At 43.8% G+C, this 25,879-nt stretch overlaps 1 protein-coding gene across 7 annotated transcripts in view; it reads right to left on the reverse strand.

Moving 5' to 3' along the window:
* Window positions 1-3,137: 3,137 nt before the first annotated feature.
* Tnni3k (TNNI3 interacting kinase) overlaps window positions 3,138-25,879 on the reverse strand; it is a 263,899-nt gene continuing 241,157 nt past the window's right edge. For 4 of the 7 annotated variants that reach the window (XM_042280190.2, XM_076575282.1, XM_006974909.3 and 1 more), the window contains 2 exons: window positions 8,311-8,390; window positions 3,138-3,654 (listed from right to left, as the gene is read on the reverse strand). In XM_042280190.2, coding sequence (XP_042136124.1) covers window positions 3,578-3,654; window positions 8,311-8,390 — 157 coding nt within the window. In that variant the 3' untranslated portion in view covers window positions 3,138-3,577. Of the gene's footprint in view, window positions 3,655-4,091; window positions 4,153-8,310; window positions 8,391-8,428; window positions 8,448-25,879 lie in introns of those variants that run through there. The other 3 variants (XM_042280187.2, XR_013052441.1, XM_076575281.1) reach the window with 3 other exon arrangements.

Below are 25,879 nucleotides of genomic sequence, written 5' to 3' on the forward strand. Positions count from 1 at the left end.
GGAGGAAATGAGAGGGAGAGAAGGAAAGAGAAAAGCAGGAAAGGGAGGACAGGAAAGAAGGGAAGAGTTAAGAGGAAACCGAGAAATCCTTGATTTGAGATGCATTGTCTAGTGCTAGCCTTCATTCTTATAAACAGCCCCACTTTTCTCTTTCCTAGGGAAATGTCAGCTTTGGAAATAATTTAACCCAAATATTCAAGCTGTTGAAATGGCTCTCCGTGTTGCTGCTGTAATATGGCTCACAATTATAATTAATGAAACATCTTCAGAGTAAGCTCAGTGCTGTATGCACATGGAAAAATATCTAATGTGCTAAGCATATGGAAACATGAACTCAGAAGTCCATTTTTTTACAAGCAGAAAGGGGAAGCAATTAGTGAGACATTTTTCAGCAAGAAGGAAAAAAAAAAACACCTGAAAAATCTTGTGTTTTTGAGACATGCTTTAAGATGAGCTTCAGGCCCCATTAAGGGTGTGGTAATGAAGAGGGTTTGTGAGCCACAGGGTGACTCTGTGGAAAGGTTTTTCCTTTTTCAGGAATCAAGATGCATTAGCCTCATTATTTGCAGATACTTGACAAGACAAGAGCAGAGGGAAGCAGGGACATAAGGGAAGGCAGTGAGGGGAAGGAGAAGGCCCAGGGGAGACCAGAAAGAGAGCTGAGTCTTTTCCAGAAAATCTCTTTCAAAAAGATGGGCATTTCAGAAGACAATACCCCTCACCTGGGCTGTGACCTCTCCAGTGCGAACCAATAAGGCATTCCTCTGCCTACTTAGTCTCTCAGGTCATTCCAACGCTGTCCATGGTACTGATCACACATGCTTGTCGTTCCACATGCGGTTTTAAAACCAACCTCCCCTGTCCACAATATTCCATTCAGTTTCATCTATTAAAGACTAGGCCCTAGACTAGCTTGGGCTGGATCCTGACATGCTGCCTAGAATAGTCCACCCAAGGTAACAAGGAAGGGCTTGTGGACACAGCTGCTTCCTAGCTAGGACCCATCTTCTCTCCTGCATTTTCGTCAGGGTTCATGCCTGAGCAGCCATCTTTGCTTCCTTGGCTGTGTTCTTTAAACGTCTCTTGAGAACATGTCCGATGGGATTCAGTACCTGTCAATCTGGAATAATTGAGTAGGAGAATGGAAAGGACAATCACTTAAAAGGGTGTGCCAGGGTTTTAATTTATACCTTTGGACCCGCACTGCCAATTGGGGCTCATGGGGACTAGAGATTTTGCTACCATAGGTGATAAAAGATAGTCCAAAGGACTTTAGAGGTGGGACTTCTGTTTTCTTGATGGGAATTGTTCTCTAGAAATATAATTTCAAACAGCAGTAAGAGAGCAGAGCCTACTGAGACATCCATGGGTCAAGCTGCACATCTATGCAAAGGAACTTTGTCTGAGTCCACATTAGCTCAGAAGGAGATGTTCCTGAGAGATACTCCTCAGGGGTAGCTTTCAGTCTCCAACTTGTTCTCTCTGACTTTTGAACAGGGATGATTATGTCATCCAGGGCACATTGAGAAATATATAGAGACATATTGTTTTTTAAATAGGGTCTTAGTGTATTGTCCAAACTAGCCTTGAACTCACAATCCTCCTGTCTCTTTACCCAACCCCTGCATGTGTGCTGGTATTTACAAATGTATGGTCACTACTTGGAGACAGTTTTGAATTTCATGATTTGAAATAGGTGTATCAGCTGGTGGTTCCCAAGAGAAACACAGCCAGTGGGAGATAGGAGATAGACATATAAGTAGATAGATTACAGAGGATTGACAGATGGACAGACAGATGATAGTTGTATAGATAAATAGATATCTAGATGATAGATTATTGACAGATGAGTAAATAGAGACTGGATGATAGTTGAATAGATTGATGATAGGTTATTGATAAATGATGGATTATATTTATCCTTTAGTATTGAAGGTATACATATATATATATTTCACACATATATACATTTGTACATATATGTATGAAATGTATGTATTTATGTCTTATAATGGCAGAAGTTGAAAAGCCCCAGGATTTGCTAACTTGTTGGTAGGGAATTGCTAGTAATGAAAATCAAAGGCCTGAGAGCTTGAGAGCCCAGGGTTCAGGTTCCAGTGTGGGTCTATGACACTGGGCACCAGGGCTAAAGGTTCCCTCCCTCACTGTCTGCTCTGTTCAGGTCCTGGTGGACTGCACTGTGCTAACTCCCATCTGGGGCAAGCCACCTTGTAGTACACTTCGGATGCTGTTCCTTCTGGATCACCTTCACAGACAAGCCTAGAGTCAGTGTTTAACTAGGCATCTGCATGTCCTATGCTTCAGTCAAATTGACACAAGGAATTAACTCTCACGGGAGGTATTCTGGCTTAATAGCAAACTGTAAGCATGCGGCAGTGGCCAGGACAGCACCCAACAGAGAATTATACTGTCCAGAAACAGTGGAAAGCTTGAAACACCTTGATTTAGAATATGCCAAATTTTTCTTGGCCAATTTCATTTCTCTTGCTGTGTTCAAAAGCAGTAATTACTGTTGGAATTTCAACATTTCCTGTGTCATGTGTCCTAGTCTCCCTTCTCAGTGGCAGAGCATCTTTATCTGGTCGAACCATTCCTGACATTCAGGGTTGAACCATGGCATGGAGGGCTGATCTCTCACTTCTTTTATTTTTAAACATTCGTTTTATTTATTTATTGAGTGTGTGAATATGTGTATGCACATGCCATAGCTTGGACATGGAGTTCAAAGAACAGCTCACAGGAATGGGTTCTCCCTTCTGACACTTGGCTCCTGGGCTCAATGCACATTTTTGGGCTTGGCCAAACTGCATTTATCCACTAGGCCACCTCGCTATCCCAGATCTTACAACATCATCTGTATGAAATCCTTCACTTCCTGTCTGTATGAAATTCTAGCTTGACCTTAGTGTGTCGATTTCATAAGTAATGCCATTAATGACATCTTGCTAGGAAATAACACTAATGGGTTGCTCAGGTAAAGCCCAGACAGTTGGTAAGATGCATGAAGGAAGCTAGATGACCACACACTTTATGTTTCTGTGCTTTTACCAGTCTGTCTGAAAGGAGATACATCCAGTGAAAGCCCTGTTGGAATAAAACACACTTCTGAATGAATGTTCTGGAACACCAAAAAGTCTTTAATCACAGAATGAATACCAGAAGTAATATCATGAGATAAGGCAATCAACAACATTGTAAGAAATCTAATTGGAGATACTCAAACACAAGCCCGCATAGTTTAGTCTAAGAGTACATAAGGATCAGAACCAAACCAGGCATCTGCACGGATTAACCCCATCCCTAAGCGACTGAGGCACTTTGTGTGTCAAGCGAAGAACAATTCTTCATGCACAGTCCATGTTTGCTCTCCAGCACGTCATGCTCGGTGCAACTCAAAGCCCACCCTGGAGAAGGGAGCCAAGTGAAAGCGGAGTAAACAAGGCAATGTGAACAGCCCTCAGAGGGCAGAGCACTATAATTGGAAGTGAGCTTGCCATGGATAGAATCACTGCTGTCACTCTGTGGGAAAATTCTCTTTAGGTGTACGTCAGACATGTCAGCTGCTGTCCTCAAAGCTGCCACTGTTCCGACGGGAGTGAAAGTGCATTGGGCTCATGGGATCAGACACATAGCCTGCATCAGAAAAGAATTCAGTGGTTACTTTTTGACCTTCTAGCACAGCCCCCTGCTTATATTAACTCGGTGAACTCCGTGCCATACATAGCTGCCAGACAATCCTTTGGGGTCCTGGGACCGAAGACTGGACCAGAGTCCCTGGTGTTGCTCAGATTTGAAAGTGGAGACATGGTGCTGACACCAGATGGACATTCATGGCAAGTGTCTGCTTTGAACACACTGGTTGGTAATTAATACTTTGGATTTACGGGGAAAGCAATACATGCTTTTGCAAGGGAGCCTGTCATGATGGCTAAGAGCACAGGTTTCATGCCAGGCAAATGTGTTTTAAGTAATGGTTCAATGATTACTGTCTTTGGGATATTTGTCAGCTTAAATCTTTCTAAGCATCAGCACCATCATCCCTAAATGGGAGAATGGTTAGTTCATCTTACAAGGCTGCTGTATGCAACTGATGATCGGCAGTCAATACCAGAGGAAGAAGCAAAGGATGACCTGAAAGGGAAGGTAGAGACAGTGCTTACGGAAAAAGAAGAACAGCCTGGAAATGTTTACTTGCTTGTCTCCCTAGATGCTCACCTTTTAAGTGCTCATCAAATGCCCAGGTCTGAAGACCAGTGACATTTGATGCCCTTTGAAGCATGAGCATCTCCAAGAATGGATCCAGTAGCTCTAGAGTGCAGCACTGGGCAAAAGAACTCACTGGGTCAGTGCAGGGTGCTGCTCCCTGTCCACACTGCTATAGGACCACCCCCTACTTCTGCAAAATGGGCAGTTGATCAATAGCTGCTGATGGTTTTGCCCCCATCAGTATCCCTGTTATCTGAGTCAATACGTTATTTTTAGGCCACATAGCCATATGCAGGAGTTTGGGCACATTCATGTTCAAAAGAAAGAGCTCTGTCAAAATCTCTTAGAAGGCATGCCGTAACAAACTCTTCTGCAAGCAAATGCTGCTGACATCGCTGTTTCTGAGCATGGGCCTGTCTCGCTCTCCTCTATCAGGATTGGCTCAGGTCAGGGCTGAGGGCCAGTGTGTATGCGTGTGCCTGTGTGTGCGTGTGTGTGTGTGTGTGTGTGTGTGTGTGTGTGTGTGTGTGTGTGTGTGTGTTTGTGCATGTGAGCCTGTGTGAGAGTGCATGTGTGTTGGGATGTGAAGTATGTTGGATGAGAGAAAGTCAACTCACATCATAAATCTAACTGTTGGTCAATAATGCAGAATAAACATTCTAGTATAAAAATATTTCTTTTGTCCAGCTGAAATATAACTTCACTCTGGGCACGGATAGAGCTTTACTCAGCCAATGATGCGTTACTGCTTTCTCATTTTCTAATGCTCCACACACAATTTCACTGGCTTTGGCTGTGGCAGCACCTCTCACCCCACTGATGCCAGAGAAAACCTGACAGTAAGTGTGAGTCCCACGGGGTGGGTGGGCTATGCTTCAGGAATGAGTGGCAAATCCAGCAGCCACTGAGGCTGGCATTTTAGTGATGTTCTGTGCCATGCAAGACAGACACACACGGCTGGAAAGCTGGGGAGTGGCTTAACCAGAATTTGACTGCACAGTGCAGGAAGAGGCTGAGCCGCATCTCTGTGTTTTATGACTCAAGTCTGACGTTAAGACTGGACAGCTGCATGTCCAGTTTCGCTTCCATGTTCTCCTTCTGCCTATTGAGGTTAAAAACAGCTCAACCTCCGGGTAGAAGGGGGAGAAGAGGGCTCCTGGAGGACAGGGCAGGTCCATGGCACTTGTCTTAGTTGGGGTTACTGTTGCTGTGATAAACACCGTGAACAAAAACAAGTTAGGGAGGAAAGGATTTATTTGGCTTACACTTCCAAAAGGCTGTTAATCATCAAAGGAAGTCAGGACAGGAGCCAAAACAGGGCAGGGACCTGGAGGCAGGAGGGGATGCGGAGGGCATGGGGGAGTGCTGCCTACTGGCTTGCTCATCATGCCTTGTTCAGCTTGTTTTCTTTTAGAACCTAGGGCCACAAGCCTAGGACATCTACCCACAGTGGGCTAGTCCCTCCCCCATTAATCACTAACTTAAAAAATGCCTATAGGTTTGTCTGCCTACAGTTGGATCTTAGAGAGGCATTTTCTCAATTAGGCTCCTCCCTCTCCAATGACTCTAGCTTGTGTCAGGCTGACATAAGGCTAGCCAGCACAGCACTCAACTCCCAGTAGCTGTGGTAACACATAAAGGTTTGCATGAGATCAAGCCAGTCAATACTACAGCACAGGTGGAGATTGGTACACAAGTCTACACTCCAAGCTGAGGAATATTGGCAGTTGGTGGCTTCTGGTAGGTTGACCATGCTCCTCTAGTGGATGACCCTTCACCCATGCACAAATGGGTAGCACTAAATGGATTTAGAGGGTTATTTAAAAACAATAGCTGAAGTCAGGAGAGGGATGTATGTGTGATGGGGGGACCAGAGTTGTTATACAGGAAGAGTGGGGGAGTAAATATGATCACAGTGCATTACATTTGAAATTTTCAAGACTATATTTAAAATACCTTAACAAATAACTAAAAAAAGAAAGCTCATGAGGTTGTTGCTGTGGGAAATGAAAGTACAGCCAGGCTAGGAACAGTTGCCTGGCTGGGAAATGGAGGATTGCTGTGATTTTGAGGGTAACCTCAGCTACATGGAGAGATACTATTTCAAAGAAGCAAATGGAAATAAAAGAAAAGAAAGAGTAATTTAAGCTGTGCAAATTGCTATTCTTAGGGGGGAAGTACAAAATGAATGCATCATATCTGTAGGAATTATCACTCCATCCAAACACCCTAATGTTTTCTTTTGGCTCTGGTACAGAGATGTTCAGGAAAATTAGACATTTATACTATTATCCAACCCCCATTTCCTATTCTTCATCTTGGGTAATTCTCTGAGTGCTATTTCTTTAAGAAGAAATCCTTAAGGGGCTGGGGAGATTGCTCAGCCATTAAGAGTGCTGGCTACTCTTGCAGAAGATGCAAGTTTGAGTCCCAGTATCAACATGGCAGTTCACAACATCTGAAACTCCAATTCCAGGGGATCTAATGCCCTCGTCTGACCTTCATGGCATCAACATGCACATAGTAACATAGACATACATGCAAGCAAGACATTCACACATAAAATAAAAACAATCTAAAAAATTTAAAATTATAATTATTTTTAGGCTAAAGAGTAGCTTCATCCTGACTCTGCCATGGAAAGCTTTCCCACTAGGCCCCGAGCTCACAGGCTGCCCTGTATGTGGCTGAGAAGCCTTAAGAAAACACACTGGTATCTATTGAAAGATAAGATGCCGTGACACCTGGAGCACATTTGCCCTCTGGGGAATCCATTCCTGGACTGGCTGATTACTCAGTGCCACTGGTGCAGGAGCCCATCTGCATGCTAACACATGCAGGAGAAGAGAGCCCTTTCCTCTAAGGTTCTCAAGACAGCCAGAGTTCACTGCATCTCAGCAAGCGGAGAGTTTCCCTTTGTTCCTTCAAGGTTTTCCAATGCCTCGGGTAGCAGTTCTCTGAAGACAAGGTGCATGGATCCCATAATGTAGGGTCTCAAGCCACGAATATCAGAGAAGCCAGTTCCTTCTTCCTGAAACATAGCTCTAGAAACAAATCTGATCTGTTTAACTGACGTGTTCAGTCCTCCATGCAATCAAAGGAAGTGGTCATGAATAAATGGGCCATTGTGTTAATATTTAGATTAATATGGAGCCCTCAGACTTTAAGAGTGTAAAGGACAGCATGGCCCTAGTCCTAGCTGGTGGTAGTTAAAGTTAGATGATATGATATTTCTAGTAGGAAATATTAAATATATCATACTTATCTATAGGAATCCTCAATCTATTCAAACACTAATGAAGCTGATGGTAAAGGCTCCTGTATTTCCCTTGGCTTCTAGAGGCCAGCATCAAAGTTTATTAATTATTTTGTATGAATTTGTCATGGAGCAGTCCTGCGAGACAGACCCAGGTGGCTGTCCTGTGCCTCTGTGCTGGCTGTTTGCGGGAATAGATGGAGTGTTTAAACACTGTGGTGCTCAGCTCCCAGGGAAGAACTCTTGCAGGGAATGTGATTGTGGGAACTTGCCTTTCTTTTCTTCTTCCAGCACACAGTGAGGTGGCTCAGAGGCAGTGGGTCCAGGGCCGTGACAGCCAAGGGTTTGCAATGCCAGGTGAGCCAGAGATGATTTACATAAAAACCTTGCATCCTCTTAGAACTTCAGTACATACAAACTCATACACACTCACAATCTCTGGAACCTGTATATACTCCCACACAGACATATGTTCATATACATTCTGGGTATCCTTGCTTATACACATACATACCCTTGAACTTACATATACTCACACCCAACGTGTACATACTGACACTCTCATGTATGCACACTCACACATACATGTACACCCATGCTCACACACACTCATGTACACTTACACTCATGTAGAGTCTGGCATACTTTATTAAGCTTGAAGATAAATGAAGAGTTATAAAGACTTCAGTATCAGAGTTAGAATCTGTATAATATTTTTAAATTACCTATCATTTATTGTTGTTACAAATACAAAATTTTCTCCCTTGCTACCAAAATGAATGACAGTCACCTCCCTAGGAGTGATTTCCTTGATGTGTGCTACTTACCATATTTGTCAATGGTTGAGTCCTGGGTACTTCTGTTCATTTCCTCCAAAGACAGGCCTGGATTGGAGTGTGTCCCGACACTGGAAGATGAATGGGACACTGCTTTACATGGGGGTGCTGGGCTCATAAAATATCATCTAAAACAGAATTGAGTCAATCAGCAGAGGTCCCAAGGAATGTCAACGAGATGACTACATAGTTTGGTTTTATTTATATCTTGTTTGGCTTGAGCTTAGAACTGTTTGAGTAAGTTAGATCTAGGTATGAGTCTTGCCATCTTTCTTCCTCTAGGTTATAGCTGCCAGCAGCTTAGCCTTGGTACACACTATCTCTGAGCCTCAGTTTATGTATCTGCACACTAAGAGAAGACATTGGTATTTCTATCATCTTGTTTTAATGGCTGGATATAAACAAAAAGAATACTGAGTCTAGATGAAGCCAATACCGCAATCTTTACTTAAAAGCAGCTAAGGGTGTTAATGTCTAGTCTACATAACTGCAACACATCTTAAGCAGTTACAAAATGATAACTGTACAGATCTGTAGCATGAATCTTAAAAGGTCTTATTAATAAAAATCAAACCTGGAGCCAGTTATTGGGGTGAATACTGGAAGATCAGAGAAGCAGAACAAGCCACAGTCACCTCACCTCACCAATTCCTCAGCTGATCCTGTTTCCTCGGACTGGGAGCTTCTGAGTCCTCATCTCAATGAATCTCGGCTGAACTGCCGCTAAAAGTCTAAAAGCTCAACAGACTCTAGTTCCTGTTTTTTACACTTTATATACCTTTCTGCTTCCTGTCATCACTTCCTGGGATTAAAGGCATGAGTCACCATGCCTGGCTGTTTCCAGTGTGGCTTTGAACTCACAGAGATCCAGAGGGATTTCTTCCTTTGGAATGCTAGGATTAAAGGTGTGTGTGCCTCCATTTTCTGGCCTCTATATCTAGTGGCTGTTCTGTTCTCAGACCCCAGGTTAAGTTTATTAGGGTGCACAATATATTGGGGAACACAATACCACCACAGAGACCCATATTAGCACTTATGCCCAGCCTTTTAATTGCAGTCTGCATCAGTGTGGCACTGTATTCTCAGTTCACACTTAAGTAAACAGTGTCCCAGGAATGGGCCTTCAGAGGTCGGGTGTAACTCATCTAAAACTTGACATCTCAAAGCCGCACACTTACGTACTCCTCAGGAATGCATTTCCCCCAGTGTTCCCTGGTCCTCCTCCTTCTCCCAGTTTCTACTTCAGTTCGTTTAGGAGGTGACTTCCTACCCTGTCCTGATCTCATCACGTCTGCTTTGGTCTTTATTGTCCGCAGAGCGGCTGCCCTGGGAGCCCAGGATCCCCCTGGCCCTCTGACCCCCCCACCCCCCCCACCCCCCCACCCACCCCACCCCCCCACCCCCCCCACCCCCCCACCCACCCCATCACTCCCTGGGATTAAAGGCTCACTTTTTGGGATTAAAGGCGTGAGTGACCATGCCTGGCTGTTTCCAATGTGGTTTTGAACTCACAGAGATCCAGAGGGAGAAATGCTAGGATTAAAGGCATGTGTGCCACCATTTTCTAGCCTCTGTATCTAGTGGCTGTTCTGTTCTTTAACCCCAGATAAGTTTATTAGGGTGCACAATATTTTGGGGAACACAATACCACCACAGTTTAGTATGCATCCAAGTCAGCCAATTCTGTAAAGACATCTCGAGAAGGCCCCTCCTCTTCCGCACCCTTCAGGACTCCACACTGTGATCACGGTGCTGCCGTGAGTCTGCCCTCGTGTGGAACTGCCTGTATTGGTGTGCTATCGAACTCAGTTACACAGAGGAGAACCAAGGTCCTGTTCAGTGTTGTTGGACTCTCAATGGGCTTCTTCAGTAGTTTATGGTCAAAATGAAAGTGTGTTAAATAAAATCAAGAGCTTCAAAACTGTTTCTTTAGAGAAGTTAGTTTTCTGTAATGTTGGCTCATATTTAACTGCCTTAAAAATAATCTCTAGCTTCACCTCTTTAAGCAACACAGAACGATGATGTCTTAGAGGGAGGGAATGATTACAGAGGAAAAATTATTGGCTCAAAGTATGACAGAGTCATCTCAATCAACATTAAATAGTAAACAGCACATAATGCTGGTCAGTAGACTGTTGATTCATTTTCAAAATTAAATTTCTTCTTTCAGTATCTGTAGCTTCCTTAGGACTCTAACTCCCTTTAAGCATTGTGTTCTCTGCAGTAGTCTTGGCAACAAAACAGTAATAGGGAATAAATACTTTATCACCAAAATGGCTATCTGGTTTCCCTTGAATAAAAGCCTATCTCCAGGATGCCCTGGGTGTTCAAAGGCTGAATGCAGTTCATGCCTGGGAACTTAACCTTCCCCAGGAGATACCACATACACTGGCACTGGACTCTGTTCTAGGATGACGGACAGATGGGTGCCAAGCATACCCAGGTCAAACAAAAGAAGAAACTGGACACCGGTTGATAGAGCTAGCGCTTCACACCCATGCACATTTCACCTTCAGCAAAGGTTTCAGAGATGCTCAGAGTTTTCAAGGCAGGTGTCAGGACTGGGGCTGGAGTAGTGACCACAAAAACAGGGCCCTTCTGGTGCTGCAGCACCCACAAAGCAAATGCCTGAGACTGTGAGCCCATGGCAGGTAAGACAAGCACTAGCTTCTGAGTGTTCCATTGGCTTCGGTTTCTCTTTGTTTTGTTTGTGTTTTGAGACAGGATCTCGGGTAGTCTGTGCTGTGCTCTAACTGACAATGTAGCTGAAGATGACTTTGAATCTGGATCCTTTTGTCTTCATTTTGCAAGTGTCCCAGTGATAGGCATTAATCACCACATGCAGTTTATAGTGTTTCAGTCATAACTGAAACTAGGCAGACTTCTTATGCTTGAAGAATGTTTGTCTCTATCTGTATATGTATATATATATATATATATATATATATATATATATATATATATATATATATGTGTGTGTGTGTGTGTGTGTGTGTGTGTGTGTGTGTGTGTGTGTGTGTGTGTGTATGTATGGCTAGGAAATCCTATGTGTATATTTTGTTAGTGTAAGATCATTTTTTCTCTTATAAAAAGAGAACAAGATAATTTAAAAACTTTTTTGTATAATATGATATGATTGATGTATCTTAGCACTGAGCAGTTTTTCACTTTGGACTAAACAAGTCACATGAATTCTGCAACTTGCACAGGCACAGTTATTGCCATTGGCTGAAATAAATTCAACAATGATGTCCATCACAAGTACACTGGGCAAAAATTATCAACTGAAAAATAAATTGTGACAAATGTAAGGCCAAAGAGCTATGGGTAACAGAAAAGTAGCTGAAGACAGAGCACATCCCAGCAAAGGCCCCACTTCTTCAAATGAGCACACTGCAGTCTGCTGCTTCAGCATGTGGGGGATGGGCATCGCCATAGGCACTGTTCTAGATGGGCAGGACTAAACCCCAGCATTTCTGCACTCCTCAGAAAGTGCTTAGATTACTACAGGCCACCAAAGTTGAATAAGAAAAGAAAATTGCAAAAATTTGCCGTATGGTTACGATAAAGAGGAAGGGGAGGCCCTCAGCTGGAACACACATCTGGTTTCCTGCAGAAGCTGGCTAGATTTTTCTCATGATTACTTGGCCAGTAGGAAAGAGACTTGTGTCAAAGGACAAGTGATTAGAGTGAGTTGTTAACAACTGAATACTCAGGGGCAACTTGAGGTCTGCATCAGTCACTATGGGTGACTGTCCCTACAATGTTAGACTGAGCCTTAGGCATTGTGAATAATTAGGTCAAAAGTCTGAAATCAAATTGAGCTGTTCACAAAGAGGTCATAGTCATCCCACCCTGGAAATGTGAAAGCCAGGGCAGGAGTAGCTGTTGGGGCCAGGTACAAAAGGAGTCTCTGGAAGTCACAGAGGGATGTCTCTGTTGTTCTGTTCCTTACATTCGCAGAAGGGCTTCATGGATGATGTGGACTGATAAGAACCCGGCACATTAGAAGGTTGAGTAAGATGATAACTCCCATTTAGGCAGGAGATTTTTATCTTCCTTATCTGAGTGCACATCACAATGTACTTAGCTATACACTGAATGTGATATTTGTAGCTTTTGTATACACAGTTCCTTTGATTTGTGTCATATGCCCGAAAGGACCATCTCTGTGTCTGAGGAAGAACCACACTGCCACCGAGATGACGCTGAGCAATGTGAGGGATTTCACAGAAACCCATACTTGGGTTTGGTGTCCTGGCTATGTATGGCTGGCTCCGGGGAATGCAGGAAGGCTCCACAGAGGGTTGTATAGATCATTTTGTGTATATCCATGTTGCACTACTTGAGAGGTGATGGCGGGGACCCCCTAGAACCCACATTAAGATACCTCTTTATCCAGGAAGGTTTCTGTTAAGCGAGATCCAAGAAGAAACAAGGAGACTATGGTCTGAACAGGTGGGGAACCTCTCCTGCTATCTCTCTGGAGTCTGGGGATGAGCCAGTGTCATAGTGAGTCCAAATGGCCCCATTTAGAGCTTCCAAAGCAGACAGAGCTGTTGCTTCCAGATCACAGCCTGCCAAATGCTTTGGTATCAGAGAATGAATTCTGGGTTTGGCTATGGGGTCTCTTGAATCTCAGAATATTTCCTAGAGCCATAATTACTTCTGACTATGTGACATTCCAAAAAGTCTGCTGAAAGAAATCCATCCTTTGTTATTACCTTCTCCCTTGGGTGATACATGTAGCTTTGGGACTATCGTTTGGTGAGTTATGATAAATGTATACTGTTATCCATGGCTTGGATGTAGTAATGGAATTAAAACAATGGAATAAAAGACACAGAACATCTACGTTTAACCACAGAGACATAGTAATAACAATAGTAATTGCCTATATTCCCTATACTTATCAAGGGCTCTGTTGATTGCACACACTTTTCACTGCTTAGCTTGTAACATTTTGCTGAAAGCCCCCAAGGCATCTGGGAAAGCACAAACTTTATGTCCCCACTAGGGAGATGGAGAGTCAGCTCAAATGCTCAGATGTCTGGCACCAATGCTCATGGTTGGCAGGAGGCTGAACCAGGGCTTGAACAAAAGGCCTTCAGAGCTTCAGACCAGAATTTCCCTAGTAAACAGTCTACTTAACTGCAGTAGACACCAAACTATTCTATCACCTGGGAACTCACTGAAATAGTCATGAGGAGCTACAGATATTTGTATCTTTGGCAAATAAAAATTAACAAGAAATTCCTCATTCTAAACACCCTTTATCTTCACAGCAAAAGTAGAATCATCTTTCTTATGTCTTGCTCTGTTTGATTTTCTGAACACTGTTTCTTTCCTCTTAGCACACTTGTGCACCTGTTGTTAAAACCTGAGTTACATACATGTACACACACACACACACATACACATGCACATATATACATATACATATATATATATGCATATTCTCCTACACTCACATACACATGACAACATACACATACATGCACACACATACACACATGTATGCACACATACACACTCATATACACACATACATATATACACATATAAATATGCACACACATAAATGTGCATGCACACACACGTGTGTGCACATGTGCACTCAGACACACATACACACACTGATCTTTAAAAATTCAGCATTTATGACTCCCATACACTCCCCTTATCTTGGGTAATGTTTAAGGCTGCACATATGGATTCATGTTCCTGTAAACAGCCTCGGTTACATTGAACAACAACAGGAAAAATCATTAGGTGACTGATGTGATTAAACACTCCAAGCAAAATAGTCTTCCATTCTAATTGGTCCAATTAGGTTTTATGTAGCTAACAATGCCCTCGGGCTACCTGCATCCTGGAAGAATTAGCCATTTGGACTTCAAATAAGACAATGCCATCCAGGGCCTCACAGCTTTGCAAATGTTTCTGTGGTTTATTGGATCTTTCCCCATCTGTCAAACTGTGTTCCTATGTGAGGCTGTTAGTACAAACTTCCTGGCCAGGGGCACCCTTGTGTGCTTCCCCAAGAGAAATAACCCAAGGTAGGACTCATGTCTTTCACTCAAAAGGAAGCTCACACAGATAATTTCTATCGGAATTTTAGTTGGTTGACACCAACCTGAAAAACTGATTCAAAGAAGAGGAGGAGAAACGGGCAGCTGAAATGCTAATAAAGGTGTTTACACTATGAAGTCAGTGCTTGCCATGGAAAAGGCTGTGAGTGGGTTGGTTGAACCTTTGGGCATTTAGTGGAAACAAATAGTTCTATTTAAAATGGATCTGCCATAAGGGATAAATGCCTTGCTCTGCTCTGTGGTGTCTTTTCACGCAGACCATATTTCCTACCGAGCAAAGGGTAAGACAGCATTTCTATCAGAATTGCAAACACCTTTGCCTAACTTTGAAACAGTCTAATTATACTTTTACTAGTTAATTTATCCATTAAGTTCAATATTATTTATTTATTCAAGACTTTATCCTGGCTGTTTTCAAAGCATTGTTTTGTGTTTGTCAATATTCTGTATTTGAGAATGTCCTAAATTAAAAGAAATTTATTACTGCTGTTACATAGAATGGGCAATAGCCTAAGTATTTATGGAACCAATGATCAGTGCAAAATATCTCTTGCAGGAAAATCAAACCCATTAGTTCTGTTTCAGTAGCAAAAATCCCAGTCTAGAAAGGCTTGGCCACCAACCAGGTCAGGGCTTTGTTTGAGCCATTAGGCAAATGTCCAAGGTCCCACTCAGTTCCCCCATTTTTAAAGAAAAAAGTAATTAGCCAAAGAAATATGAATAAGGAAAGTGCTTAAAGTATGTGCTAAATCCTTGACAGCTACTGAATCACCAATGTGCTCAACAGTGACGCCACCCCCACACACCACCTCTCAGTTTATCTCAAAATATGATCAGGTACGAGTGAGTTAGAGATAAAACATGGTCAGGGCAGGCCTTGACTGCTAAAAATGAGAAATGTCTTTGAAATTTAGCAAAAGCCTCCCCCTGCTCTGCACTCACTGTCATTTAAAAAAGGAAAGGGGAAATTATATTGCATACCTCAGAGATCTTGGTAGCACAGCAATCAAAAGCCAACTCCTCCCTGCCCCATTTTTCCAGCACTTTTTCTCTTTTACCAAGAAGGAAACTGAGGTCTTGAGAGGTGAGGTGAACTCCCATATTCCTCCAGATTTGGGTATCAGTGTTATAGAGAAGTCAGAAACATGGCCTGTGATGCCCAACTCCTAGCCATCTGTGGTGGGTTTGATTCTTAAGTAGAAAAGTCAACTGACATTGTTGGATTATGGTTATGTGTCAAACACTGCCAGATGCCTTAAAGACAGCTCAAAATTGACCTAACAATCCATTTTACATTGAGGAAATTGAGTCTGAGAGGGAGTAACTCATGTTCTGGTTACACAATATCAATTCAGACTCAGCCAGGTAACATAACATCTAAACCTCTTGCTATTTCTGCTTCATCCTATTTGTCTCTGTCTCTGTCTTTCTCTCTTCCTCTCCTTCCCTTCCCATCCCACCCACTCCCTTCTTCTCTCTCTTGGTTAACACCAACCAAAGCACAATGTTGGGGCTGGCTGCATCTTGTAGATACAGACATGGATGTGTTGGATGTGGCCTGTGACAGCTAGGGAGGGAAATGTGGGCACATCCAGCCAAACTCCAGTGCAGGGGGAGGCACCCTGACATGTGCCCTTCCTACCAAGATGGAAAGGACAGAGAGTTTGGGGTGTGGAAGTATAGTCATCTGTGGGTAGGGCAGCGTAAGTGTGTGTGGAAAGACCTAGGCATTCTATTTGAAGGAATATTTAATGTTATGCAATCTCAAACACAAGGCAAGGCTGCATGAAAGGCTGCAGCAACAGTTTAGCTGCTTCCCCCCCTGAACAATGTTAACAGCAAGTTGTCAATCAGATGTTCATCAACAAACAAGAATTTAAGTGTACAGCATTGGTCCCTCCTCTTTCTCCAAGCCCTTGTTTCCTTCCAGGGGCAGACTTTAGAAGGCAGGTTCCTGGTGTTGGCTCCACGTGGAGGAAGGGATGAGTTTCCAACCCTCTTCTTGGCAGGCACTTCTAGGGGCAGTGAGAGTGAACACACATGTGTGGAGGTGTTTGGAATGTGTCTTTCTTGTTGAGTCAGAGCTGACATATCCACTTCCACTTGCATCTAACACCCCACATCCATTCCAGTTTTCTTCTTTCTGACATTTATCTGTTCTTTCACAGGAAGAAACCTGGCTGCCAACAGCATATGTAGACTGATCAATGCTCCTGAGTACATGCCCCCTTCTACTCCTTGGCACACCACACAGGTGTTTGCAACTCCCCACTCCATTTCCTCCCCACACTCATGTAGATGCTTTCCTTGTTCTCATGATCTGGTGTCCACCAGCTGGCCTCCCCTGCACTAAGTGGTTTCTTCCTCACTCTCCTCAGACCCCAACACTGAGCTGTGCCTCTAGGCACTGCAATGCCATTCTCACTTAGCCTGCATGCCAGCTCTTTGCATCTGCCTTCACAGAACCCTCTTCCCCACACTCGGGTCCCAAAGTCCCCACATGGTACATGTTGCTGTGCAGATGTTCTTCTCATCCCATGTAGACCCACCACTGTCCATCATCCTGCATGTCCATCCTGATCTTCTTCTTGGGCTCTGACCCTGTGTGTGGCTACTGCTCCCACTGCCCATCTTATGGATGCCCTGCCCACTGTCTGGCTCTGACTTCCATGTCAGCTTTCTTTCCCATAGAGATGCCTTGCTCACTACACCTGGGATCCAGTATCATGGCTGAGAAACCCCAGTGTCCTATGGGAACTCTGTCCGATCTGTGCCAGGCAGTGGCCACCACCTCTCATACAATCCTTGTGGTCACTTCCCATAATCTTCTTAGAATGTCACCTTCCTCCTCTGCTACTGAGGAAGCTGACCTAGTCCAACCCCATCCCGTGGCTTCTGGATCAAACCACTCAAGAGTGGAAGGGAAGGGAAGAGAAGAGAGAGTTACAAGGACCTAAGGGCCTATGTGTGCCTGTGGATCTCTCTCTCTCTCTCTCTCTCTCTCTCTCTCTCTCTCTCTCTCTCTCTCTCTCTCTCTCTCTCTCTCTCTCCACCAGAGACAGGTGACTGGTGCTGCTTCTCACACTCTCTAGTGACCTGTGTACTTAACTCACAGTCCTTGGACTTTTGGGGGAAGTCTCTTGGACACATTTTTCCAGAGAAAAACAATTCGAGAGGACAATCTCAGCACTGGTCAGTTACAGCAGTGAGTCAATCTTCAGTGCATCTCATATTCTCGTTCCTTCATATACATCTTAGATTACACTACACGGAAAGCAGCTTATACCCAGATCCATTTTACCTGTTTTCTTTTTAGACAAATGTACTCTAGGCTGCATTAGACCTTGTGACACTCTTGTCTCACCTTCCTGAATGCTGGGGTTACAGGCACATAGCCCCCACTCAGTTCACGGTCTGTGTTTAATGGAGCACAAAGGAAGATGGTTGGCTTCCTCTGCTGAGCAGTTAAGCTGTATGAAGGCAAGTGTGTGTATACCTTTCTGTGGGTACCTGGGTAAGATTCTCTGTACTAACTAAGCTGTTTTTCTGATACAAAGCATTCAGTAAGTATGTGTTAATTAATGAATAAGTGAATGAATGGTGGTTCCTTCTTCATAACTTTGCTTGTGTCTATCTTTAGTTACTTCTGATTCTTTCTAATAAAGCTTATGGTCATTGGACAATTTCCAGTTTCCTTAGCCATCACATATAAAGCTGTTTTGCTGTAATTAAAAGACCCAGCAGTGTGGTAATCCACGCACAGGGCACCGTCCCTTCCGTTGCTCAGCCCATTCCTTTCTGAATGTTATTGGCAGAGGAATCTACATTATGGCATCTTTATCACCACTGTGGAAATGATAGGAAAGTGGAGCTAAGGACAAAGAAAGGCTTCAGTTCTTCTGTGCTGGACTGGTCCATGGAAAAAGAAGGTGGCATGGTGGCCTCAGCCCAGCCCTACTATTTGATCTCACAGGATAGAGCTACCCAGAGGCCAATGGTCATGTTCACCTGTCTCTGCTGGGTTGTGTGGCTTCCTCACAGGGAAAAGCCCCTCTGCAGTCTTTGTTTGTCTGGTGCCTAAGTGGTACCAGAACTGGCTGAAGTAAACACATGGATGTGAAGTTAGTCCTCACAGTTTTTCATCAGATTCTGATTTTCTTATCTCTGCAGTTTCAGGGCCATATGACTTGAGTAAACTTTAGTTCTTTGAGAACAGTGAACTTCTGTCTGTGAAGAACCAGGAAGGGGCTATGTTAGGTTCTAAACAGCATGGTTTGTGTCCCAGTTATAGGTGCTAGAGTACAAAAATGAACACAGACCACAAGGTGACAAAGACGTTGGCATGTTCCAGTCATACAGTACCCAAAGAGAGCAGGATGGACTCCGCCCATGGCTTTAAGTTCACCAGTCTCTCCCTTAGAGCAGCTATTAATCCCATCTGCATTTGCTGTCCCCCTAAACTGGCCCCCATTGTGGCCAGCCAGCACTGTCTCCACGAAAGAAGAGACTTCACTCACCTATCATTGTCATTGCTTCTCATGGGGCAGAAGTGTTAAGGACTAAAGTGCAGGTGGCCATGGAAAGACAAGAGAGACACATGGTTGCTGTGCATTATTTAGTGTTTACATTAGGTATGAACAGATCACATCATCATGTGAGTCTCACTGAAAACCTTTAATGAGAGTTTGGTTTTCGTCTTCAGCCTGGGGCTACTTTTCTTGTTACTATTTAACAGAAGACCTGATATGAGCAGCATTAGGGTTATTGTATCTCATGGATTGAGGATGCCATCCATCATACAAAGGTGGCATGGTGGGGAAAGTAGCTCTCAGTGAGGCAATGGGAATGTAAGACTTCTGGGTAGATCATACCTGGGTAGATTATCAAAGAAAGAAAAGAGAATTCTGGTGCTCAAACAGCTTTCTCTATTTTCTTTTATTATTCAGTGTAGGACCTTAGTCCATGAAATGGTGCCACCCCTACCCCAAAAATGTCTGGATGGGTTTTCCCTACTCAGTTAAAAATCTTCCTGAAGATAATCTCTCAGACACACACAGTCAAGGTGACGTGTCCAGTCAAGCTGGCAATGAGCACAAGCCACCTCAGCTCAACACATGAGGAAGCCAGTGTTTAGAGAGTTGAACTAATTTTCCTGGGTCTCACAGCTTATGAGTGACAGACCTTGAACTTGAACTCAGGCCTATCTGAACCCAAGTTGTCAGCCATTTCTTTAGACCATGGGTGGTTATATAAATAAAAATCATAAAACCATCAATGGAAGACAAAATCAGCAAGTGGCTAGGCATGCATGGAGTGGGCATCCCTCTCTTTCTGGGCAGAGGGAAGTTAAAAGCACATCTCTGTTGAGTTTAGATCCCTGGTTTCCGTTGTGTGAATTCTGATCTCTGCAAGAAATTCCATGTTCCTTTGTTCTTGATGACAGGCCAGTCTGAACGGGAAGGGTTTAAAACTCCCTAAACTCTTTGAACAGGCAGAGCATTGATCTTCACAAATCATTTGAAACACCCTAAGGGAGGTTAAAAATTACAAGCAATGTGTGTTTTTGTTTTGTTTTAAGTGAATGTACACCAAACCACAGGGACCGTTTGCCTGACTGTACACTGCCAAAGCTTTCCTCTCTCCTCTGTGCATTCTGCACTGTCAGGCCCTGAATGACGGAGTGGCATGCCATTGCCAGGGTACCCTGTTCTCCTGATGTCCTCCTGGAGTTATGTCGGCCTGATAACCCCCTCTAGTGTGATGTGCTGTGACATCTCTTTGAATCCTGGGCAACCCAGGGCTTGACACTTCTTGCAGATCCCACTGCTGCTCTGACCTTCTGTGTTGGCAGGAACATGATTAGATTTGGTAAGAAGTGCTGATTGGCCTCTGCACAGGTAGATCTTGATGGCCACTTTTGTACTGCTATATACAAAGCCCTGACAGGAGGCACACCAGAAAGTCGACACCTTTAGAGCAGGAGCTGCAGTTTGTTAGCTACCATGCATCCTCAGCATTTGCAGCCTGGCACGGAGCTCACATGCTTACAGAATAACTTTGGTTGGACTGAGCTTCTGGTCATTTCTCCAGGCTTCTCTCTCAGCAGAATTTCTGTGTGGGTCAAGCAGTAGGTCAGGAATAAGATGTCAAGTCAGACTGAGCTGGGTTTTCAGTTCCAGCATATCCACTGTCTATGGCATGTCTTTCTAGGCCTCACTTTTCTCCTCCACAGCACAAGAACAATGAGATAGCCTGTCTCTGTGAGGATTATACTCAATGATCTAGGTGTAATGAACTTAGAAGAACACACAGTAGGTGCTCAGTAAACACCAGCATAATACACAGTGGGTGCTCAGTGAGCACCAGCATAACACACAGTAGGTGCTCAATGAACACCAGCTATCTTCAGGGTGAGTCCTCCCAGCCACTCTACCTATAATCACAAGCCACATTTCTTTCCATACTCTCCTACCCAACCACTGTCATAGAATATTATACAATTCATTCATTTGTCAATTTTTTCTTCTGTTTCTGAGACAAGGTCTCAAGTATTTCAGACTGGCTCCTAACTCTTTATGTAGATGAGGATGACCTAAATTACTGATCCTCCTGCTTCTACTTCCTAGTGTTGGGATTATAGCCTTGTACCAACACACCTAGATTATGGTCATACATGCCAGGCTGGGGATCCTGGTGTTAGGAATCAAACCCAGGGCATTGTGTATGATAAGTACTCTTTCTACCAATGTAGCTGCATCTAGGGCCCAAGTAATTTATTAAAAGATTATGTCACTTCATTCCACACTAGAATTACATCTTCACATGGGACTTAACCATTGATATATTTGATGTTACATGTGCAGTCTAGAATTATAAGCCCTTGAAAAATTATTTTTTACCAAATAAGTGAATAAATTAAGGAATAGTCAGAGGCTCAGAAGTAAGAAAAATGGAAGATCTTTTATGAGCTTCATTCCAAAGGATATTTTGTGGTTGTTAGCTAATGGATTTTTTTGCATTGTTTTTGAAAAAGAAAAGATTGTGTGGAGGTCTGTCTTAGTTAGGGTTTCTATCGTTGTGAAAAGACACCATGACTATGGAAACTCTTATACAGGAAAACATTTAATTGGGGCTGGCTTACAGTTCAGACATTTAGTCCATTATTGTCATGGTGGGAAGAATGGGAGCATGCAGGCAGACATGGTGCTGGAGAAGGAGCTGAGAGTTCTACATCTGGATCAGCAGGCAGCAGGAAGAGATCTGTGAACTATAGACCTGACTTGAGCTTCTGAGACCTCAAAGCCTGTCCCTAGTAACCTATTTCCTGGAACAAAGCCACACCTAGTCCAGCAAAGCCACACCTCCTAATAGTGTCAATCCCTATGTGCTTATGGGACCATTTTCATTCAAGCTACCATAAGGTCTGATAGGAAGTACCAGGTTGGCCCAAACCCAGCAAAGCCAGTCAGACCTCAAGGCAAGGTGGAGTCCTTGGTGTGAGGACCAGAAGGCCTTCTAGTGGTCAGTGAAAGAGCCAGGGCCCCTTTACTCTAGCAGATCTGCAGAGGCTTGCTGTCTTTGTGCTGTCTGAGATAGCACAAGCAGTCTGGGATCAGTCTCAAAGCACTCCATGGACTCCCTGCAAAAATAACATTTACTGTGTATTTTAAAGAATTCTCATGTATAGGACATCACTAGAGGTTTAGGAAACAAAAACTACACAGTTGTGTGTGGCCAACCATGGTATGTGACTGGCCACAAGGCTGCTGTTAGTGAGAGGCATCCACACACATGTATTGGTTGAATGCAGCGGGCACACCTTGTTCAGGCCTTTGCAATGAACTGTGCCTTGTGAGATTGTGCTGTGTGAATATATGGTGTAGGGAATGCAGAAAACCACAGAAATCACATGCAGAACTCCACACCTTTGTACATCCACAGGATTCATGAACATTTCAAGTAGGATCATGTCTGCAAGGCATTTTGGAATCATAATATTGATTTCACATGGTGTTTCTTAGTTTTCCCAGAAGTGGAGTATGGTGTTGTACTCATTATTTTTTTCCTATAAGGGAGCTGCAGTGATGACAGATCATGCCATGTGCCTGAGGTAACCACTGGCTGGTAACAGTGAGACAAGAGGGATACTTCAGTGTGTTTCCATTCACTGTTCATTGGCTGCTAGGCTACAGGATGCTTTGTGGTGGGTTGTGGGGAGGCCTGGGGTTCTTAGTCATCTGGGTCTTCAGTTTTCAGTCTGGAAGGCAGACATCAGAGCTTCTGGACACAGGCTTCTGGAATCTTTGCAGGGACATGCTTGTATTTTACACATCTGAATCTGGTCTTAATCTCTCTCCCAAAGCCAGGGACTTAGGTAAAGTGACCATTGGCTCCAATCTGTGGCAGTCACCAACTTTAGTCCAGACTTGAGTCATGAGTGTCCCAGAAGGATATGGACAATGCTGTACTGGGATTTCTTCCTTAGTGATTACACTTAGGCACACACAGTTCAGCCTCTGAGATAAGTACCTCTTGCATTATTGGACCATGTGGGAAAAGACAGATTCTGTCATGCAATTCATTAAGACAAAATGCCCTCAGGATGCATCTGTACACTGTGGAAGGGAAGTTGTGAATCTCTTACTACAGATATCCCCCAGCCACCTCTCAGGAAGTGTACCTCTCACTGTCTCTTAATGTGAGACCCAGATCTGAAAGGAAGTGGTATCTGGGGACCTGGTAATCGGAGCCATGGCACGTTCCCATAGGAACGCTAGGCCCTTGCTTCCTTTATTTATGCAGCCTTGCAGCAGCTGCCGCCTTTGGATTCTGGCTCCAGAAAGCGAAGGCAGCAGATCCAAGCGCAGCACCACCCTGACTGTCTCTCTGTGAAGCCCTTGAGTACTCAGCCCTCTATTTGTGTCTGGCCCTGATTCATCATGGGCCTGAATGCTTCACCTGCTATATCAAGTTTCCAGTAGAGCCTGAGACAGATCTCACAAAAAGGAACAAACACTGGCCAGCAAATCTCAGCATGGGAACTTTGCAAAGAGAGAAGGGTAGGGAATGAGGCTGATGGTAATTATTCCTGCCTTCCATCACTGGAGGATATTGATATACATATGTCCCTCATTTTATTTTATTTTTTGTTCTACCAGGGTTTCAGCCACCTGCTTGGAAGATTAACAACGGTTGGATGCAGACCCAGAATCACTGGGCTTTGGAGAAGTTATTATTCATAGCAGAAACAGCATTATGAATAGACTAGCGTGAGTTTTAAAGAAATCCTGACTTATTCTCTGAGATCAGAGCACTTCACATTTAAGCAGAAAAAGCTAATGACATGCACTCACTCTCTAGCTGTCTATTCCTTCAGCAGGGCCCCTGGTCTTTCTTTCTTTCTTTCTTTTTTTTTATACAAAACTCATCATGCTTGGCTGAAATGACCTGCTCACACTGTGAGGACTGAAACTGGGTCCATACTGCTGATCCCTTGGCCTGGAAAACACTGGGGTTTTAGCGGTCACTTTCTAGACAAAAGAAGGAATAAGGCAAGCAAAGAGGGGTTTGTGGAAGTGGTAGCATTTGGGAGCTGTGGGCATGGCTCAATGGTAAGGGTTTGCCTTGCAAGCACGAGAGCCTGAGTTCCCTCCTCAGAATAGGGCATGGTACACATCTGCCGTCCCAGCATTCCAGAGGTGTAAGCAAGAGGATCAGAAGTTTAGAGTAATCCTCGGCTATAAGAAGCTTGAGGACAGCCTGGGTTACATGTGACCAAAAACCAATCAAGCAAACAAACAAAACAAAACAATAAACTAACCTGTAACTAACTGGTGAATGGAGGGAGAAGGTGCAGAAACAGCATGGATGGAAATACATGGATGTAGTGATTCTGTTAAGTCTATATTAATGCTTAATAATTCTTCTAGCCACCACAACCAAAGATCAGACTGTTACACTCGACAGATCCTTTTGGGTCACTTCATCAGTGCGTTCCTACCCCTCTGGCCCAATATTCCCCCAAGGTACACTCTCCTTCTGGTTCTTCTTGCTCCAGCTGGGTGCGACTAGGTCTACTGTCTGCCCTCAGGACCTGAACACACTTTTGCCAGACTCATCGTCTAAATCCAGCACTATAACTAATTCAGCTCCTCAGAGATCTTAATGCATAGAGTTGTTTTGGGCACTGGTTCTCAGGAGGTAATTCCTGGATTATCAGCTTTAAAATCTCTTGTGAGTAGGCTGTAAATGCAATTTCTACTTCCATCACCCTGCCAGGCCTGAAACTTGGGCAGTGGGCCCAGTAATTTGTGTTTCAAGAGGCCTTCAGGTGAGTCCAACTTCTGCTCATTTTGACAATTAGTAGCTTTGTCAAAGACCTTGACCTGCAGACTCGGATAACTGAATCTAAGAGCCCTTCTTGCCTCATGGCCTAGTCTCACACCCTCTTCCTGTACCTGGCTGTATTCTCACCCCATGGCCCAGTCCCACACCCTCTTCCTGTACCTGGCTGTATTTCTTACATGAATCACTTTCTAACCTCCTCTTCTTCATCAGATAGGTGAGTGGGACTTGGTTCACCTTGCCTGTGAGAAGTGCACACAGCACACCAAGCAGAGTGATTGATCACAGCACCTACATTTATGGAGCTTGACCCAAGCCCACCACGCTGACTCTCCTTACCACCCCTGTGCTGACACAGAAGCCTGTTGTTGTAGTTAGATCCAAAGACCCACTTCCCATTTCCTGGGCAGGCCTTGGGCCTCTAATACTGGGCCTTGCTAACCTTTGGGCTCAGGTACTTGATGTGTGTCAGTGAGGAGTCGATGCCAGAAAATTCTTGACAGTAATTAAGCATCTTGAGGAAGAATCTCTGTGTGAATTGGATGGGGTGAAAATTCTAATGGAAGTTAATGAGACATTGACTTACTCTCTGACCCGAGAAAATAGGATAATTCAGTTCTTTTATTCCCATCTGTAAAATGGGATTAATGCTATTAACCTCCTTTAAAGGAATTATACCTGCAGGTAGAGGACACATTAAAAATTACCCACAGTATAGAAAACGGTTTCCATTACAGATAATGAGTAACACCTGCCAAATGAGGGGCAGAAGGAAGGTGGGCTATTAATAATCTCTACCGTCAGAGCTGAGCTGAGCTGATGATGTTTTTGTCTGGTTTGGAATGGCTGTAACATTTCCTTGCTGTTCCATTCTGGGAACACATGCAGCCAATACTGTCTTCTACAGTTCTGTTGAATGTGGACAGAGGTTTCTGAAGAAATGGTGTCTATCGTGGAGTTAAAGTTAGCAGTTCGGGTTTGGAGAACTGAGAACATGGCCACTTTGTCTAGTAGAATACAACGACCCTGAATTAAGACGCTTCATCTATATAGAACATGATGGCCCTGAACAAGGCCACTTTAACGATGTAGAACATGCTGACCCTGAATAATTCTGTAAGTAA

Source organism: Peromyscus maniculatus, chromosome 6 (assembly GCF_049852395.1).
Source record: "Peromyscus maniculatus bairdii isolate BWxNUB_F1_BW_parent chromosome 6, HU_Pman_BW_mat_3.1, whole genome shotgun sequence".
NCBI lineage: Eukaryota > Metazoa > Chordata > Mammalia > Rodentia > Cricetidae > Peromyscus > Peromyscus maniculatus.